The 20,392-nt window shown below is 43.1% G+C and overlaps 1 protein-coding gene across 1 annotated transcript in view; it reads left to right on the forward strand.

Annotated features, from left to right (window-relative positions):
• The window catches only part of nbeaa (neurobeachin a), a 92,961-nt gene that overhangs the window by 26,944 nt on the left and 45,625 nt on the right, over window positions 1–20,392 (forward strand). The window contains 7 exon segments of the mRNA XM_034605922.1: window positions 4,022–4,253; window positions 7,574–7,674; window positions 10,313–10,408; window positions 10,633–10,754; window positions 13,895–14,021; window positions 15,769–15,888; window positions 16,884–17,030. Of these exon segments, the coding sequence (XP_034461813.1) occupies window positions 4,022–4,253; window positions 7,574–7,674; window positions 10,313–10,408; window positions 10,633–10,754; window positions 13,895–14,021; window positions 15,769–15,888; window positions 16,884–17,030 (945 nt within the window).

Below are 20,392 nucleotides of genomic sequence, written 5' to 3' on the forward strand. Positions count from 1 at the left end.
TAAGATGACAGAAATTTTCTTCAGGAGAAACATTTAAACCTGCACTTTGACTTTTTATGTCCCTTCTGCTAACATGGAGAAGGTGGGGTTTATGAGCTATACTGCAGCCAGCCACTAGGGGGGGATAAAGATAATTTGGGTTCACTTTCCATTTTGAATTGCAGTCTATATTTTCCAGTGTGACACAAGTGCGTATTCTGTGTACAGCAGCATTGACTCACTGACAACATGTTGGACATAGTTGCTGGTTTCCTCGCTGTGTTTGGAACATACATTCACGAGCGCTACACTCGGGGGGCAATAATTGTCAAAACGCTGCCAAAACAAACGTCTTTACTTTAACCATTTGCCAAGAAGACAGTGAGGTCAGCGCCCGCATTGCCTGGGAGGAGACGGGGTGGCACTGCCAAGCCCCTTTATCCTGCGGCCCAAGGCATAATGAGGGTCCCTGTTTATGCGCGCAAGTCCTTTAAGCACCAGGCTGCACGTCGGGGTAGTAAAAAGACCCTTTGTGCGTGCTCATTGATGTGATTGCCTGTGATTCTCTTTGTGAGTGCTTTGCCGGTGCGTTGACGCCGCGGACACACGGCGTGGGGTGAAGAGAGAGAGAGAGACCGAAGGTTACGAGTGTTTATGCAGAAAGAATCATGTTCGCTCGTAAAACTAATTACTGATCTTTTGTCCGTGCGCGCGGTGACGACGGCGATGGTGCTCGAGTGCGCTCAAGTGTGCTCGGCCCATTCAGGATCAACCTTTTTGCAGTTTATGCAGCATGTTTATTTATACATCAATTAAAAGCCCCACTCGAGCAAATAATGGGCGCGGAAATGCCGAAGCATCTATCATTTTTATGGAAGCCAAATTTAAATGGTGTATGTAAATTCGATGGGAGCAATTTTTGAATATTGAAGACTTATTTTCTCCCTCATCCTGTTTTTGTTGCTCACCCGTCTCTCTCTCTCTCTCTCTCTCTCTCTCTCTTTCCGACTGTCCTTCACTCCCTCCTGACGTTCCGGGTCCGGGCAGTTCTTGGAAGTGTCGTCCAGGTTTTAGCTGCCTCTCCAGATGCCGCTTCTGCTGGAGGAGAGATAATAATTATCTGGGCACGTTATTTTTTTCCCCCTCCCACTGCGTTTCCTGCACTCGGGCTCCTTTTTCCTCCCCATTGTTGGTCACAAGACTCAATTTGTTGCCATTGTTTGCATCACCCCTCTCATCTTGCTGTGATGTGCTATACGCGGTTGGGAAGTGTAAGCAGAGAGAGAGAGAGATTTTGCCTGTGCCGAACATGTGTAGGTACGCCCGGGGATATGTGTGTTTCCGTGTTCGAGTTGCCGTGTATGTATTGCTGCACGAGTTCCTACAAAAAGCTCTCTCTCTCTCTCTCTCTCCCCTTAAGCTTGCGTCGCAGGGTGTGCCGAGCATCCTCCGACTGGCAGGTTGCATAGATGTTGACGCAGTGGTCCCAAGCGAGCTCCGTAATTGGGAACCTCGGAGGAGATGGAAAAATTCGACGTAGGATGAATTAATTCTTCCGCCTGTTATTCCGTGCCTCGTTCAGGGGTCCTCTGTAATCTGTGCTAATGCGTTCGCAGAGTGCACTGGATCAATTGCCTTCGCTGGTAGAGAGAGGGGCAGGATGAGAGGGAGAAATGAGAGAGAGTTAGTCATTCCGACTAGTGGGAAGAGATGAGATGGGATGAGGAGGGTGTCGTCTCGATGATAGAGCCCTGAGTCTAAAGCCTGATCAATGGCGGGGCGACATCAGTGAAACGTACAGGACGAAATGAGCCGTGGCTTAGAAGGATAACCCTTAATCTTAAAGGTCTCACTGGAGCCGAGAACAAGTCCGTCAATGGGCCGATGCGTAATGAGGGCTGCGGTTGAAAATGATTTCTCCAACTGATGATCCATTTTATGTCAATATTATATTGTAAATCATCAGAGGGTCTGATCCTCAGTCCTAAAAGGACTTTCTTTCATGGCAACATGTGGTCAAACAAGTACTTTAGTGAGAACTTTGGCATGTGTTTATGTCTCCACCATGTTAGTGGATGGGACATGGACCAATACTAAAATGTACACATGAGTTCAATATCTTTTCTCTGTGATCTCTGTCATTTTAGGTAGTTCTCATCACAATGATGTATGTTCAAGTGCTTTTTCCAGTAAGTTTGGTTTCAATAAGGTTATTAATGCCTTAAAAACTGGGAGAAACTTCATAACTGCCTTGGTCATGGGTCAGCGAGTCAACATGTTAACAAAGTTGCAGCATTTTCCCATTTTTTCTCCTCCCAGTTTTTTTCTGGTTTCTACTTTATTTTTTATGCACAAATTGAAAATGAATTAAATCAGTGTAAAGTGAATACTGTGATCTAATCCCAAATATTATAACTTCTTTGAACAGCAGCACGAATAGAGTAAGACTCAGAAAGTCACTGAACTCGATCTGAAAAGTCTGAGTCAGAAATATTAATAGCTTTATACTAATAAGGATAAAGTAGCAGACCATGAGAGGTGGTAGCAGCCTCACGCCTGATGTGTTGAACGTAGCAAGGCTGAGTTTAATTGCTCATCAGTTCAGCTTTTTATTTGTAAGACGAATTATATGTCTTTAAATGGCCTGAAATACATACCGGGATATTCATTTTATATATGCATGCATATGTGTGACGATATAGCACATGAAAATATTTCATTTATCATTATAAGAAGAGGAAATATAATAAGCTCATCTCATTGAGTGTTACTGAATTAATTCCCAGACCTCAGAATATATATATATATTTTTTTTTCAATCAGGGATTTTAAACGACTCGCAGAAAGAATTACCAAGACTAAATCATTTATTAAAAAACACAATCCAGATTCAGTTTTCATTTCTGACCACAAATTCCCCTGATCCCTGTTAGTCACAAGCACCGACACCTGTTTCGCTTCCCTTGTTCTCTTCAGATAGCAGAGGGCTCCTCTCTCCTTTTTCATTTCATTACCGACCGTTTGGATTTTCCATCCGTTTCCCCTTCTGTGCCCGTGGCAGTGACCACAGCCACAGTCACACAGACACGGATTATCCTGTCCGGTGACTTTATGTCTGCCCGTAATCTTTTTGTCTGCCAGCTTTGCATAACTGACTGCATGTTTCTGTTCCATCTGATTTAATGACCTCAGCGGTGCTCTCTCGCAGTGGCTTGTTGGTTGTTATGGCTACCGTTTCCTGGATAGTGTAGTATACTGCTGAGTGGGTACGCTTGTGCTCATGTGGTGGATGTGTGTGTGAGTGAGTGAGTGAGTGAGTGAGTGTGTGTGTGTGTGTGTGTGTGTGTGTGTGTGTGTGTGTGTGTGTGTGTGTGTGTGTGTGTGTGTGTGTGTGTGTGTGTGTGTGTGTGTGAGAGAAGCACAGTGATATGAAGACTCTACTTTCACAAGTGATTATAGTGCATCAGCCATTAAGAGGCAGAACATTTGCACTCGACTTTAAAAGTATGGTATCCTCTGACTAATGCTATCTGTGAGATGACAGAGACGGAAAGGTGTGTTAATCAGGGCCTGTGTGTGTTTCAGTGTGTGCTCGCATGGTTCTGTGTGTGTATCTGAGGGAGGTGGGTGCGTTTTCGTGCCTGCTGTATTTTTGAAAATGATTGTAGTTCACGGAGGAGAGTGCTGCGCTGCTCACATTAGAGAGCGAGAGCAGAGGAGGAGATGGGCTTGTGTGTGTGTGTGTGTGTGTGTTCAGATGAAGGACATTTATTTGTTGCAGTATGTGTGGCCCCCGGCAGAGGAAATGCTTTTCTAACCACAATCAGCATCCATCAGAAGCCAGGCTTAGCGCTCCTACAGACAAAAGGTTAAATGCTTCACTAAATCATTCTCTCTTTTTGTTCTCTCTCTCTTCCACACCCCTCCTTCTTCCCTTTACCCCAAACCAATATTTCCTGTCCTTTCCTGCTTCCCAAACCATGTCCTCCTTCCCCTTCCCGCCTCCCTCCTCCTCCTCCTCCTCCTCTTCCCTCCTCTCCAGCTGGTGGGCGGCGAGTTTGACCTGGAGATGAACTTCATCATCCAGGAGGCGGAGAGCATCGGCTGCATGGTGGAGCTGCTGTCCCACTGCGAGGTGACGTGCCAGGCTGAGATCTGGAGCATGTTCACGGCCATCCTCCGCAAGAGCGTGCGCAACCTGCAGACCAGCACGGAGGTGGGCCTCATCCAGCAGGTGCTGCTGAAGATGAGCACGGTGGACGACATGATCGCAGGTGAGCAACAGACGGACACTGAATGCACAGACGTACAAAGTCTCAATGACAGAGACAACAAGAAGAACCTACAGGTTGTCCAGGCTTTTGCAGTTTGCATGTTCTCACTGGGTCTGTGTGGGTTTTCTCTGGGTACTCCAGCTTCCTCCCACAGTTAATTGGAGACTCACACATGCCCGTAGGTGTGAATGTGAACATCAATGGTTGTCTCTATATGTCAGCACTGTGATTGACTGGTCCAGGATGTACTCCGCCTCTCGTCCAATGTCAGCTGGGATTGGCTCCAGCTCCGCCCCTCAGAGAATAAGCAGTAAGGATAATGGCTGTAGGGATGGATGGATATTTTCCAAGTATCCATACACATCCAGTGGCCACTTTATTAGAGAAATGTATACAAGGTAATGAAATCCAATACAACAGCGTCACCACAAATTCAGCAATAACAAAGCTTTAAAATATTTTATTGGCGTTTTCAGAAAAGTGATAATTCAGTGTTCAGCATTATACGGAACCTTCATGGAGAGTTCAGTGGGATGTGACTAATGAAGGCATTTACCCACTTGCTAAATAAACTTGATGACCTCACAAATCTGCGTTTCAAGGTTACATAAGGACAAATTTTGCTTGCGATCCGTAAGTTGGACAAAAGCACAAGAAATGAGACAATATAAAGAAAACATCACATCCAAATCAAATGACGCTAAAACAAATGATAATTTCTAAAAAACATTTCTCTTCACATTCACCAAAATATAAATGAATCACCCGTTGTTATTATTATGCACAGTGTTTTTTATAAATTATTGAATGGAAAATAAATCACAGTTTTTTCTGCACTGCATATGTTGACCTCACACACTCTTTGTTTTATGGCGTTTAACAAATACAAAGATTGGTTCGGTGATTAATTGAGCTCTTGCTGCTTATCCTCCACCTGCTTAGCTGTGGTAATGACTGACCTCAGACAGGTAGTGCCTTTCAAAATCACACAAAGAGCATCAACTCCTGGATTCAAGAGTGGGCTGTGTGTAGGAGGAGGAATAATCCTAACACGGCAGAAAGGAAAAGAGAGAAAACCATGTTGCGGGTTTGCAACCAAATGTTTCTGCAAAAATGGTGAAAGTGGGGACCGGGACTTTTCGGTCAGGACATGGTTTAGGCTGATTTGTCAGGCTCCTATCACGTGACCCCCCTCTGGAAGAAACAACTGTCATTAGCAGTGTAGAACACAACATGGATAATCAATTAAAAGTGTTGCTGACCCTGTTGTTTTTCGCTAGGAGCTGTTGTGCAGTTCAATTCTGCTTTTTACAATGATACAACTGTTTTCAGGCGTGTTTGTATGAAACGGGGATTAAAACCGTTACGGAGCCATACATTGGAATTTATTTATACGTGGGAATATATAAAACCACCACAACTGAGGGAAAAAATGCTCAAGCACATTAAAAAGAATATCACATTACAAGTTTTGTTCAAACCTGTACAAATAATGAGGTTGAGTTACTTCAGTTCAAGCTCAGAACAGTTTCACTCATCTCATATACGTGTGTGTGTGTGTGTTTGCCCTGCAGTCAGACGTCTATAACAACCCACTGGTGCAGCAGAGGTTCTGACCTCGCTGTGTTTCTGTGTGTGCTGCTGTTTGTATCCAGAGTTTGATCGCGAAGCAGCACATACGTAGCCGTCCCTTCACATGATCGTATCGGCCTTGACTTCCCCTTAATGATGCTTCAGACTGCGGGTCCTCTCCTTCCCTCCCCCTCCCCCCTATGTCCTCTCTGTCCTATACCCCCCGCCTCAGGATAATCTGTTTTATAACTTCTTTGACTTGTTAGGCCTCACCACAGCGAGAGTATACATCGCTTAAATCAATTCAATACCAACGCTTGTAGAATCCCTTCCCGAGCCATGATTCTTAGACTCAGAATCTGACCTACATGGATTGATCGTACCAAAAACAGAGCGGAGGGGTTTTAAATCTAGGACATTGTGTGCTGCGTTTTTTTTCCCTCTCATACCGAGCACCTCCAGTGAGCTAGCCCTCTGCTTTATTCCCTATCGCCGCGCTCAGGCTAATTAAATATTGTGGGAAGGCTCTATTCATATCGAGCAGGCCTAACAGGAAAGAAGAACCTTTGTAAGCAGATTGCCTCGCTCTGCGCCGCGCCTCGGCCTTATCGTCACGGATCGGTGGTGACTGTGGGAAGTGAGAGGCAGCGAGGCGGGAAGGTCATTCAGACTAAACAAATGTCTGTTAACAGCAACGCAGCCTCTAACTAGCTCCTTACATATTCAGAGGGAAATATTTTGATGCCCCTGTTTGTCAGGTTCTTGACATGTACTCATTAAAGGGAAAGCTCTGAATCTGTCGACAGGTTGTTGTGTCACAGTTTCTTTTGCTTATTAAAATGTCAAGGTATTAAAAGAATAGTTCGACCTTTAAGGGGACCGGGGGAAACGGTCATTAGATCATTTTAGGGATTTTAGATTTTAGTTTTTAAGTAGAAGGTGGTGCAGGTAGAATTCAAAATCTACTGAAACAATTTCCATTCAGTTTTGTGGAGGGTTGGGGGGGGCATGACCCTAAGAAAGAACACATTAAATATTGAAGCAGATCTGTAAATGAGCAGATCTTTCTTCAACTGGACAAGATGCACTAGGTTTGCGTTCTCCAAGCTCACTTCTAGATTCCCAATGCATTTACATCTTATGCTAAGCTAAGCTATGCCTTCGTATTTAGCAAACAAACATGCGAAAAAGGTATCAATGCTTTTCTAAGTCTCAGGGAATAAAGTGATTAACTAATATAGAAAAACATTTAAAAGAAAAATAATGTTCGTACACATGAAGCCATTTTACACAAGTTTTCTTTTTCAAAACATGAACATCTGGGAGTTTATTGATGTGGTTTATATTCATAAATCAACATTCATTATGAACAAGCCTCATGTACACAATGCGCAGGCCTGTCACTGTTGCCTGTATTAGCCTGAGAGTGTTTAACATATCAATATGTGACTAACACAACAAGATATTACGTGGTGGTGATGTGAGTTTTGATTACACAGCTCCACTCGAGATTCAAGGATGTGTGTATTTTGTGCACAATGAAAGGAGTGCCGAGTTCTTGGATGGAACACGCGTGAATTTTGACAGTACTGCAAAATCTATTAGTCACTGTGTGTCAGTAGAGGGGGTTCCAAATGCTGACTCACTAACACACTCATCATGAGAACACACACACAGACACACACACTTGGGTTGTCACGTCTCTGCTGTCTTACACTCACTTTCTGCCGCTGCCTGTGTTTCCTCAGACCTTCTGGTGGACATGCTGGGAGTCATGGCCAGTTACAGCATCACAGTCAAGGAGCTGAAGCTGCTCTTCAGTATGCTGAGGGGAGACAATGGCATCTGGGTAAGTTGGTGGACACTTAAAAAACACACCCTGATGTTATGACTGAACGGCCACATTCATATTTTTTTGCTTAACAGACCCACGCACATCCATCTGTACTTTGCAGGTACCAGGCAACAGACATTAACATAGCAACAAATGGAAAACAGTAACAGGGGGAGAGAGGAGACGTGGGTGGACAGGAGGAGAGAGGAGAGAGAGAGACCAGGAGCGGTTGAATTTAAGCAGACTGGTTATTATTATGACGACAATAATAAGAATAGTGATACTTATAGATGTAATGATGTCATCCATAACAACAGCAACAATGTTATTATTGACGCATCGGTTAATAAAATCAGTAAGTGTAATAATAATGCTGATAATAATAGGTTAACAATGACAGAGGAAGCAAAAAACAACAGCGTCTGCAAACATTTCTACTTTTTAACTGTTATCTTTTTAATTTTCAGTTTCACTCCATAATGTCGTCATTGTTACGTCACTACAGCTGTGTTTGAACTCAGTGTTTTTTATATTGTTCTTAGAGAAATGTCATTAACTTCTAATGAATATATATTTCACAGTTTCTGATCTGCCAGTATTCTGTAATTGTTGTTGAAGCTAAATTTATTTGACACTTGATTAACTGCAGCATGAGTTTGTTTGTGTGTCGGGATGGAATTTAGTGGGATGGTTGTAAATAGAGTAGAATTGTATGTGTGTGTAAGCATGTGAGTGTGTGTGTGTGAGAGTTGATTTGGGAGTGTATGTCAAGACAAGGACAATTAGGCTCATGTTTAACTTTTTTGGGGGTAATTGACATTAATAATGCAGAAGGGGTTTAACTGTGTTACTTCTGTTAGAGTAATAAGAAACAGCCTAATCAGCCTTGAAGGTGAAACACGTCTGTAACAGCCAGTTGAATCAGAATAGTTTATCTCCCGTTGTGAAGGCTGACATCTTTTCATCCACACCCTGCCAGATACTCATCTTCTATATGCACATAACCACCATCTAATAACCAGCCCCAGAGCAGCTCAGCTGGAGTGGAGGCCTTTACTCCTTCTTCTCCTCTGTCAGACGTTCTCACGATCTATAACTTCCTCCATAACGTTTGCATTGGCAGCCAAGAAATGTTGCTTACTGTGTACTTCCATATCAACTAGATGTTACTTAATTCACCAAGGAGGTTAAGTTTTCATTTACGTTTATTTGTCTGTTAGTTAACAGCATTCCACAAAATTGACAGTTGGACAAATGTACTTTGCTGGTAACAAGAAGTCTTGCAGATTTTTGCAGAATGCTTTAAATCACTTTTCATTTAGTTCAACTAAACTTAACGTGAACTAATGTTAGCCCACAACACGGCAACGTTTTATTTGACCCTTTTTTCTTTGGGTTCTTATCTGAGGTTCATTTGATTTGATTTAATTCTTTGTAGTTTTATTTGCTATTTTGATCGGTTTTGCAGTGCTGAAAAGTTTGGTCTAACAGTTTCTACCCTCCTAAAGGACTTTGTAACTATAGTTCATTATTATTAGTAATATTAGTAGTAGTAGTAGTAGTAGTAGGAGTAGTTATTGTTATTGGTGACTGAATAAAAGTGGTAGTAGGCTGTGCAGCTGCTGACTTGTAGAGCTACAACACCATGTTTTCTTTAAGTAGCTGTTAAAGAGATGAAATCAGGATTTGAGACTTGTTGCTTTGTGTGAATTCCACCTGCAGGGCTTCTTGTCGTTGTCATCTTAAATGCCCCCCAGCAGTTTGCTGATATGCTCAGCTTCTTGTCACTAGTTGTGTCAGAGTAGATGTTTCAAAACGGAGCGGGGATATTTAGGATGGTTTTGTGTGACTTAACTTTCTGCTCTGCTATCCCTGCCCTCTCCGGGCTTGTGCAGCTGCTGCTGCCGTCCAACAGCTAAGTCAATATACCCTCGTTCCCTCTCGTCAATCTCCCCTCGGCTCCGGCTCTGGGACAACCGCCATCAACAACCCCTGGTCACCGATCAGTGGTCCACAGCCAGACCATAATCCATCCCTTCAGCCCTCTCTTCATACCTCCGCTGTCCAATAGTCATCGCCGCCTCATCCACCTCGCCCCTGTTTCCCTGTCTTTTCCAATTTCTCCCCCAGCTGCCCTCTCCAGAGACAGATCAATAAAGGGTTGCCATGGTATTGATGAGGTGTTGTCAGGGGAGGGCCGAGGTGATTGAAGAGTTATTGATCCACTGGGGTTGTGGTAGAGATGTGATGTCACATTATGTGTTTTTTCTTTAACAGATTTTCTCCCCTGTGCCTCTGATATTTGTCAGCATTTGTCACATGATAATAGCAATCACTTTCTTTTTTCCTCCTCTCCTCTCCTCTCCTCTCCTCTCCTCTCCTCTCCTCTCCTCTCCTCTCCTCTCCTCTCCTCTACTCTCCTCTCCTCTCCTCATCCTCTCCTCATCCTCTCATCTCCTCTCTCATTCTTTCCTTTTCCTTTCCTCTCCTCTCCTCATACTCATCCTATCCTCATCCTCTCCTCTCCTCTCCTCTCCTCTCCTCATCCTCTACTATCCTATCCTCATCCTCTCTCATCGTCTCCTCTCCTCATCGTCTCCTCATCCTTTCTTCATCCTCTCTCATCCTCTCCTCTCCTCGTCCTCTCCTGCAGCCAAGACACGCGATCAAGCTCTTGTCGGTGTTGAACCAGATGCCTCAGAGACACGGTCCTGATACCTTCTTCAACTTCCCAGGACGCAGTGCAGCGGTGAGACTGACCAATGACAAACACACAAAACACACCTGAGCCAAATTCAGCCCTCCTGCACCCACATTGCTAAATATTGCATTTTTTCCCCCCAACACATGTTAATTAGCTTTTTACTCAGCATGAGCAGTTGGGTAAAAATAAGTAATAACAAACAGAGCGACATAATGATGGCTGTTAACATTAAGAGCTGCTCTCATGTGTGTATCCTTCCACCTCTCCAGGCTATAGCATTGCCACCAATTGCCAAATGGCCTTACCAGAACGGATTCACCATCAACACCTGGTTCAGGCAGGATCCACTCAACAACATCAACGTGGATAAAGACAAACCGTACCTCTATTGGTGAGTAAGAACACTCGTCACCCAGATTGAGTGGGATGGTACAACTGGGAACATCCTTATTCACTTCAGCACCATCGGAGTATTTCTAATAACGGCCGGGAATCTTTTATCTCATCTTTTACCCAGTGACGTTATTTTTTTTTGCCAGAACTGTCACAGAGGAGTTAAATTGGGGAAAAGGGATTTAAAATAAAATCTGTGCAACAACAAAAAGACCTTCAGAATCAGAGAAGAAGTAAAAGAGGCTTTGGTGCCAGTTTCTTCCCTGTCAGCACTCGTCTCTGGTTAAAGTAAGAAGAAACTAACTGAGGTGAACATAAACGACGCAGGTTGAAGGAGAGCGTGCTGCACTTAATCACAGCGAGAGAAAGCACTCAGCAGCCACAGCCAGACTTTGCACAGGCCTCGTAATCTGCCACATTAGCCGTCAACAAGGTACGAGGTCGGTAATCGAACATTCTAGAAAGGTTGAGACGGTTTCTCTAATTACGGAGTGATGTGGTGGAATTGCTTGTTTTGTTTAACCAACAGTTTTGAAATCCAAAGATATTTAATTTCCGAGAGCTCGACCGATTTATCTGTCTGCAGATCTACTCAGCTGATAAGAGCCTTTCACGGACAGATTGGGATCTGCGTTTATGTTTTACTTTTATATAGTTGGTTGTATTTGTGTTTTCTTTTTATTTCTACTTATTTATAATATAGTTATTGGTTAAACTGAATATCAAGCCTCAATTAGATTTCTTTGTCGGAAAGGTTTTTAATATTGATAATCAAATCATGTTATTGGTTTATAGGTTATGTGTTTAAATGAATATAAATTGGACGTTTTGTCTGTTTTTTACAAACGGTATACTCGACAATATTTCAACCAAGCAAAGCAGCAATTCAGCTCCAAAAAATATTGCATTTGTGAACTACCAAAATTAAAAAGTTAATTGTGTTGGCATTTCACCTATCAATCATAGGTCTGCCTAGTATAAAAAATAATTATTCCTCTACAGTAATTACAACACACACAGCATCATTTCCATTCTCTACTCAAACACTGCACATGATAAACATTTAACTCATGCGACTGAGTGGCACAGAAAGAAAATAGATGAACAGATAATGAATAAGAACATAACTTTAAATGTCAGGCCACTCCACGATGAGCCTGCTGCCGGGTGGATGTGTCCTCTTGTCTTACAGCTCTCGCCCTCGCTGGCCACAACGTTAGCATTGTAAGTGCAAGCCGTTAGCCACAGTGAAGCCTCATTAGCTTTGACCTTTTATTTAATTGAACTCCTTTTACTCTTCTTCCCTCCACCTCTTCACTCCGTGACGCTAACCAGCAGCACCGCGCTCCCTTTGCCTCTCGCAGAGTCAAACTGATTCATTACCGCCACCCCCCCCCCCCCCCCCCCCCCCCCCGCTAATGAATCAAGGAGCAAGTCATCTGCAGGAAGGATGTCATACATCCATATATTCTCTGGATAACATCACAGAGACGAGCTGTAATCGTGAAAAAGCGTCAGGATGTGAACCTGTTTCCTTAGTGACCATTTGTCAGGTTGTCATGGTAAGCAAGGAGCGAGCGAGGGAGGCTGCCCCTCGTCTCCTCTGGCCCAGGTCTTATCATCCTCCTACAGCTGCTACTCCAGCCGCCTGTCTGATACCGGCCTCCGCTGCTGCACGAAGGCCCCGATAACACACCCCCGACGTATATCGGGGATTCACTTTGGAGGGATTTATGTCTGCGTCCTCCTCCTGCTATGTGTGTGATCCTTCTGGGCCGAGTGCAGAAGTGGAGTGGGTCTTGTTTGTTTCATGAAATAGCTTAGCTGTGAGACTGGGCTTGTACGTGGAGGTTACATGTGTGGGAAGAGAAACTCGGAGGAAAAAAATGGAGTGAAAGAGATTAGCTGTGTTTCTCATGAACCTTTGAGCTGGAACCCCTGGTGCTGAGAAAGGACTTTATGCTATCTTGCTTTTTGTGCCTGCTGTTGGCTTGAATGATGTGATACGTGGGAGTGAAATGTGCCCTGCTTGTATTTTGGTGGGCAGGGTTTCTTCAGGAATTACTTGATCCAAAAATGGAGGTTGGTGTAGCAGGTTGTAGGTGGATTTGTTTGCAGGATTATGCAAAAGATACTTGGTTAATTCCTTGTTAATGGCCCTGGGAAGAACTCATTACATTCTGGTATTGATGCAAATTAAAGGATCTGATCAAGGACAATAAGTGTGTGAGATTTGTTGCAGCTTGATTGAATTAAAGGGGACTGTTGCACTGTACCAGTTATACTGGATGGAAGATAATTTCGCCCTTCCAAATTCGTAAGAGCTAAATTATCTACCATCAATGTTGATAGTCTCTTCTTTTTATTTATAACTTGAAGGCTACATAGCCACTGTTGTTTTTTTGTATGTTTAAAGTTTTTGAATGGAGTGTATATCGAAGTACATGGGATTTATTGTCGTATTTTAGTATTTTACCGTAGTATCGAATTGGGTATTGAGAATAGTGGAATTTCATAGTATTGGTATGGACTACAAGATTTGTTGGTATCAAACCATCCCTACTTTTAATGTACAAACAGTATGTGAGGTTGTGGAAAAAAAGAAATCTTAAATTTTACAGGGAGGAAAGCACAGATCTCGATTTTCCACTGTTCCATAATATTGTTTGTGTGATGTGTTTTGTGTGTCATCAGGCATCTTCCTCTCTTCTGTTTTATTCCTATATTAAGAAGTAGATCTCATGTGTAGGGTTGTGTGGCCTTGGCGGAGTTCTGCACTCTCGTGCTGTACGTTACAGATATTATTTGCAATAAAGCCTCTCTGACAAATCCAACCAGACCAACGTTGTCCGACTTAATTCGACAAATGTTTACTTTTATTTACTTAGAACAGCTGTGAAGGAATATCAACTCAAAAATGTCAATTTGTTCAGTCTCACTAAAATCTACCGAAACACCACAAAGCCGCAAAGAAATTCAAATTAGGCAGCGTTGGTTAGGAAGCATCATAATTAGTTTTAATTTAGAGCTGTCGTTTTTTTTTGTTTTTTTTTAAACTGAAAGAGTTATTTTCAAACACGGATCTTGAACTGATAACAGAATCAACTGGAACTTCCCTCTGATTTCCTCCCCCCACAGTTTTCGCACCAGTAAAGGAATCGGTTACTCCGCTCACTTTGTGGGAAACTGTCTCATCGTGACATCGTTGAAATCGAAGGGAAAAGGCTTTCAGCACTGTGTGAAATACGATTTCCAGCCCCGCAAGGTAAGAAAACACACACACACACACACATGCACAAACAAACAACTCAATTTTAAGTTAGCACAGAGTTTCTTTATCGTTTTCCACTTGTTAGATGAGCCGGCATCAGGATCATGTGGCTGTCCCCTGCTTGTATCTCTCCTTGCACTCACTAGGAGTGTTATTGAGTCTAGATAAGGTCTGTCAATTAAGACCTAAACACTGCCCCTCTACCGCACCGTCAGCATTTTGCTACGGCCCTGCACGCAAACACACACACACACACACACACACACACACACACACACACACACGCACGCTCTTGCATGCACACATAGACACACGCACACATTCACTTGATGAGATGGCCTTCCGCTGTATTTGCTGACCCAGTGGAAATCTCTGAACTGCCTAACAAAGTTCCCAGTGGTTTCATTTGATCAATTTATAAGTCACCATGTCTCATAGCATTTTGCTCGCAGTGTGCACGTGTTAATGTGTGTGTGAGCATGTAAGCGTGACGGTGTCCAAATCCCCAGATACTGTATGTGTGCACCTGCAAACGTCTGACTTGTATGTCTCCTCCGAACAGTCTCCCTTGCATTTCAGGGTTTCCTCCATGGAACCAGGAAAGATGCTCTATAATAAACGCACACATACTCACATGCACACTATTAATGGTACTAGATGTTAGTAAGTGAGCTTTGGAAGAGTGCTTAAGTGAAAAAATTACAATCAGTGTTAAGAGGGACCACTCTTGTTATTGTGAAGACATGAATTTGAATGCAAAACATGTTAGTTGACAAAAAAACCTCTAAAATAATTATCGCACAGCAGGAGGCTCCTATCTGTGTACTTCAGTAATTGTTGTTTATTTAATAACATTTGACTCACCGCAGGCTTTAACGAGTTTTTCCTCACATTAGTCTTGTCACTTCAATAAATTTGGCTCCCTACCGTGACGACGTACTAAATAATGTGCATCGGAACATCAAACAGGGTTAAAGAGATATAGATCAGGCAGGCGGGGCACGGTGGCGTCTGTCCAACACGGGAGCAAACTGCTCCACAAAAGATGAGACACACGTGGAAAACACACAATGAAAAGGAAAATAAAATGATTTTTTAAAATAGGATCATTTTAATCAGTGTAAATGCATAAAAAAATACATTAATCAATATGTAACACATCTGCTTTGAAGAGGAACTCCCACTTGTAATGTTCAAATCAAAATAGCTTAAAGTGAAAGCAATCATGAGAATAATTTCGACAGCGATTGGTCGGAGGCATTATGTTTTCGGGTTGTCTGTCTGTCTGTACGTCAGATTCTCGTGAACACGATATCTCATGTACGGCTTCAGGGAATTTCTTCTACTTTGGTACAAATATTCACTTGGACTGATTCGATTTTTGGGGTCAAAGGTCACTGTGACCTCTCAAGAACCTTGTTTTGCCTCGTGAAGGTTATAGCTCTGGAACGCCATCGAGGAATCCGTTCACATTTGGCTCAAACATTCACTTGAAAGTGATATCTCTAGACTGCTTGAGGGAATTTTTTCTTTCATCAGTTGTCACTTGTAAAGAAATTACGTTTCAGTGGTCAAAGGTCACAGTGACCTTATAGGAATCTGGAGAAAAAAGTGTGTAGAAATATGCACGTGGAAACTGCACTGTTCGGGGGAGACATGCAACTGCAGTTCTGTATTTCTTTCTGTTTTGTTTTGATTTTTGTATTATTTCTGAAATGTGTTGTGTATTTTTTTTCCCCAGTGGTACATGATCAGCATCGTCCACATCTACAACCGCTGGAGGAACTCGGAGATTCGTTGCTACGTTAACGGTCAACTGGTCTCCTATGGTGACATGGCCTGGCACGTCAACACCAATGATGTAAGTATCAGATTATCAAAGAGGCATTGAGTTGATATGTACCAATAAAAATAAAGCCTCGGCACCAGCCTCAGAAATCCAGGTTTAGTCTGCCTTTACTTCACCACCCCCCCCCCCCCCACTGTGACACTGGCAAACATTTCGAGGTTTGTCCTCTACGTTCGTCAGCCGTGCCAGATTTGCCCTTGGGCCCCCCCCCCAGCACGGCTCGCCCAAACTCCAACTTGCCACTTTCCCGTTTAGCAGGGGACAGTTAGCCCGACCTCTCAGTGGCAGCACAGCCGTCATTATACTTCCTGGCCGGCTCTTGACTTCACTGCAATTACTAAAGGCTGCGTGTTGTTCTCTGTAAGGAATTCCTCGACCTTGGGTGAAAATGTCCCACACAGCTCAGCAAAAAGACAAGTAAGAAAAGGAAATGTAAGAAAGAGTGAAGGTGAAAGAGCAGGTCTGAAAATGTCCCGATGCTGTCAGGATATCAGGCTCATGATTAAAAACTTTGAAGAAGCAGATGAGTGAAGATCTCAGTGTGATGAAGGGCACCAGAGGGACGGAGTAGATGAACTGCAAGAGGACACGAAGACGATAGTAGTAAGTGATGGGCATGGAAGTAAGAGCCATTAAAAAGAAGCAGCTATCAAAAGTTCATCCCCATCCGCTGTGTTCATCACTGCAGAGTGCCATGAAGTGAAATGAGCAGAGATTGAAGATGAATAATTAAGTGACGTCTTGAAATGTGAAGATCAACAAACTTAAACACTTAAAAGTTTACAGGTTTCAGCAAAGCTATAATTAGTTTAAATGTTGAACTTCAAATAAACTGTGAAATAATTGGTAAAAAAAATGTCCATCCTCCAAAATGTCACTCACAAATAAACTCACTTCTGCTTCCTTTCTCGCAGTGATTCACGTCACAGCTAGTCGTCTTTTGCATGCTCTGAAAAGTTGAAAATTCGGACACGATACTTCATTTTCCCCTAACTGTCTTTTTACAGAGCTACGACAAGTGTTTCCTGGGTTCATCGGAGACAGCGGACGCTAACAGGGTGTTTTGTGGGCAGCTGGGAGCCATCTACGTTTTCAGCGAGGCCCTGAATCCAGCTCAGATCTTTGCCATTCACCAGCTCGGCCCGGGATACAAGGTGAGACCGCACGGTTCATCCTCTCCTCGCTTTACAGACAGAATGTCCCGGCAACCTGAGGATTGCATTGTCGTGTTTCCACGTTCACATTTTTCAGCTTGTGGTAGTTGAGGCCGTCAATCATTCTCGGGGTGTCAATCATGGAAATAGCCTGTACGCTGATTTATGATTGTGGCTTTTCTTGTCAGTGTTTAATGTTTTATGACACAAATTCCTTTTTTAGACGTAGCTCCTCAGCCTCTAATAAACTCCGGTGCTCCTCCATCAGCTTCACCAGCCATGTCCTGAATCTGATAATTTGTATTGATTTTAATGCCAAGTATATAAAAGTCAATACTTTTATCTTGTTTTGGGTCGATTTGGTCAAGTTTGCATACATGCTACTTCCAGATGGTGAAGTATTTCCACCAGTTATTTATAACTTTAAAATAATTATTGAAATTTTTGTCTATTTGAACTGTTTAATTGAATCCTTACGTTGTTTATCCGTTAATTTCACTTCAAATATTTATCACAATGTAATTTAGACATTTATCCAATAACCGTTTATCCACTTTGAGCTGAATATTTAAATATTTCATCAATTACGTTTGGCTTGTTTACCATTTGTCCATTGCACCATTTTTCACCATTTATAATTAACTTTTAAACTTTTTATCCGGTGCTATCAAGCCACATTTTAAACAATTCCACAATTGCTTTAACACGACTGTTTTAATTGTATCTCTGGTGAGTACGAGTTCCAGCTAATAGGAGATTCTTCCCATTTATGATTAATGTATGAAGCAAAACTCTACTTTTCAACAAGACTACTGAGACAAATTCAGTGTAAAACTCAGCTGCTCACGTAACCCCATTGCCTCAATGAAGCAATTTTCATTGTCCAGAGCCAAGCCTTGGATGAGCTCCCTCATCCAAGGCTTGGTTCTGGACAATGAAAACTAACAGGTGCAGTGAGGCTTTTTATTTTGAGAGAGGCAGAGCCAGATCCTGAAATTCTCCGCGGTCGATCATCTTGTAGTTCTTTGCAGAAGAGAGACATGCTGTGATCTGACCAGGGCTTGTCTGCAGTCATTTCCAATTTAGGGCTATTGTAAATGCCAATACACCTGTTTTGTAAAGTTCACAGTGAGATGTCTGGAAATGCATCCCTGCAAATTAACAAAAACACGGAAATAGCAGATTGAGAATGAATTACTATCGCTTCACGTCACCCGGGAAATGGCCACTTGATGTTTGGAACTGGCAGGTTTGTGAATTTTTGCGAACCTTGAGTCTAGACTTTTGAATGTTGTGTTCCTGGGGTAATAACTATTCAAATGAGTCCTAATGGTGTCGGGTGTTGAGCACTGATAACTTTAGAGCTCGCCCTCCCTGCCTTTTGGCCCCGGCCGACAGTGACAGCTGAGATGCTGCAACACCTTGCCAGCCTCCTGCCTCTTGCGTTGGCTGCCTCGCGCGCCTCGGGCCACTTGTTTACGAAGGTGTCCAGAACTGTCTAGATTTCAGCACCGTGACACTGCAGGGACACCTGAGGCTGCTGATGTCTGCACACCGCCGCTGGGATTTCAACAGCTCCTCAGAAAGGTTATATACTGAATTTGCTTTAATTACCCAAGACCTGATAACACTGATGGAGAAACGTAGTGACAGCGTGCAGAGTATATATATATATATATATTTAAATGTTTATATATATCTTACAAACATCCTTTATCTCACAAACTCTCTCTTACGTCATGTAACATGAGCCGTGTTATAGACTAGAGTCCTCACTTGTTCCTGCTAATGATCACATGCACGGGATTTGCTGTTGCTCTGCCACAGATACTGATTCCTCTGTCAGTCACAGCCCGCAGTTCCTTGAGGCTGATCAGTCAAATGATTTCCTTCTCCTCACGTCGCAGCTTCTCAGTTGCCCAGAGGAGACCATTAAACGGCTCGGTTGCTTCAGAGCCGCAGGCCTCAGTGCTGGTATTGTAATGATGAGTGCGCGGGTTTATTCTGGTCGAGCGCCAGCGAAACTCAACTTGTGTCTCACACTTTCCTGATTTAATGCGAATGTAGGCCAGATGATGATGTGTGTACATGAAAGCTGCTCTTCGGGTGCAGAAAACTGGATCTGTGCATACTGTAAAGTGTACATGTGTGTGTCTGTGTGTGTGTGTGTGTGTGTGTAGCTATATATATAAGGCCTCTTGGTCTCAGCCACTGTCAGGGATGCTGTTCAATAACGAGGAGCAAAAAAGCAGACAGACACTCTGCTCGCTCTGCTAAACAAGCCTTCAGCACAGTGAGGTTGTTCAAGGTCTCCTCGCTTGACGTGACTCAGGATGGCACATGGCACGCTGTGTGTACCGAATATCTGTACGTGTGCGCACTTCAGCACTTCCTCGCTCTCGTAATGAAAGAAGAAGATGGAACATAACATCTTGTTTTTCTGTGTGGGCGAAGGAAGCGCCAGCGTTTTTTTAATTTGTTTGTGTCTGTGTGTGTGTTCTGTGTATTTTCTGTCACTCACACGTTGTTGAGGGGGTTTTACTCTTCGTCCAGAGCGCCGCCGACAGTCTGGCCTCAATGTAACTAATGAACCATGTCAGTCGATCTGGACACGTGCATTGTATGTCTGTGTGTTTTTTTGCGTACACATGTCTTGTGTATTTGTCATCACAGTAGTATTATTTTGTGCATTTTATTAGTATTTAGCCCCTTCGCTACTTAACGGCATGTTTTCAACTGTCCTAAAATCTGGCCTCAAATGCCTTGGTAGGCGTTTTTGTATTGTTTACTTATTCTTTGATCAATTTGAGATCTTAGTTGTGCACAGAGAGGAACAGGCTGAGCCGACTGGAGTAGACGTGAGTGTGTTGTTATCTCTGCAGGCCAGCGGCCGTATCTGCAGCTGTCAGGTACGAGACGGGCGGGAGTAGTTGTTTTCATTCCTCTTCGTGGGACCAGGCGAGGGACACGTGTGCTAAATCACAGCTGTGTGAAGATTTACATATTTAAAAATAAGAAATAAATCACGCTTGTTCGCTTGCATGTTTCTCCCGCTGCTCATCGAATGCCTTCATACATCTCTTAATACTGAACTTTAAAGAGTCAGCAAAGCTCTTTCACACTTTCAGCTACCTGCCTCCATCGTTTAGCACACACACACACACGCACACACACACACACACTCACACACACACACGCACACCCACACACAAACACTCTCACAAACACACACACAAACACACACTTAAATAAATGCCCCACAATAATAAATAGGCTTACGCTGCAGAAATGTGCATCTTAATAAGCGTATTAATTTTACATTCAGGCTATTCAGTACTTTTTTTTTTCACGCCGAGGGCCCA

This window comes from Hippoglossus hippoglossus, chromosome 14 (genome assembly GCF_009819705.1).
Source record: "Hippoglossus hippoglossus isolate fHipHip1 chromosome 14, fHipHip1.pri, whole genome shotgun sequence".
Lineage (NCBI taxonomy): Eukaryota > Metazoa > Chordata > Actinopteri > Pleuronectiformes > Pleuronectidae > Hippoglossus > Hippoglossus hippoglossus.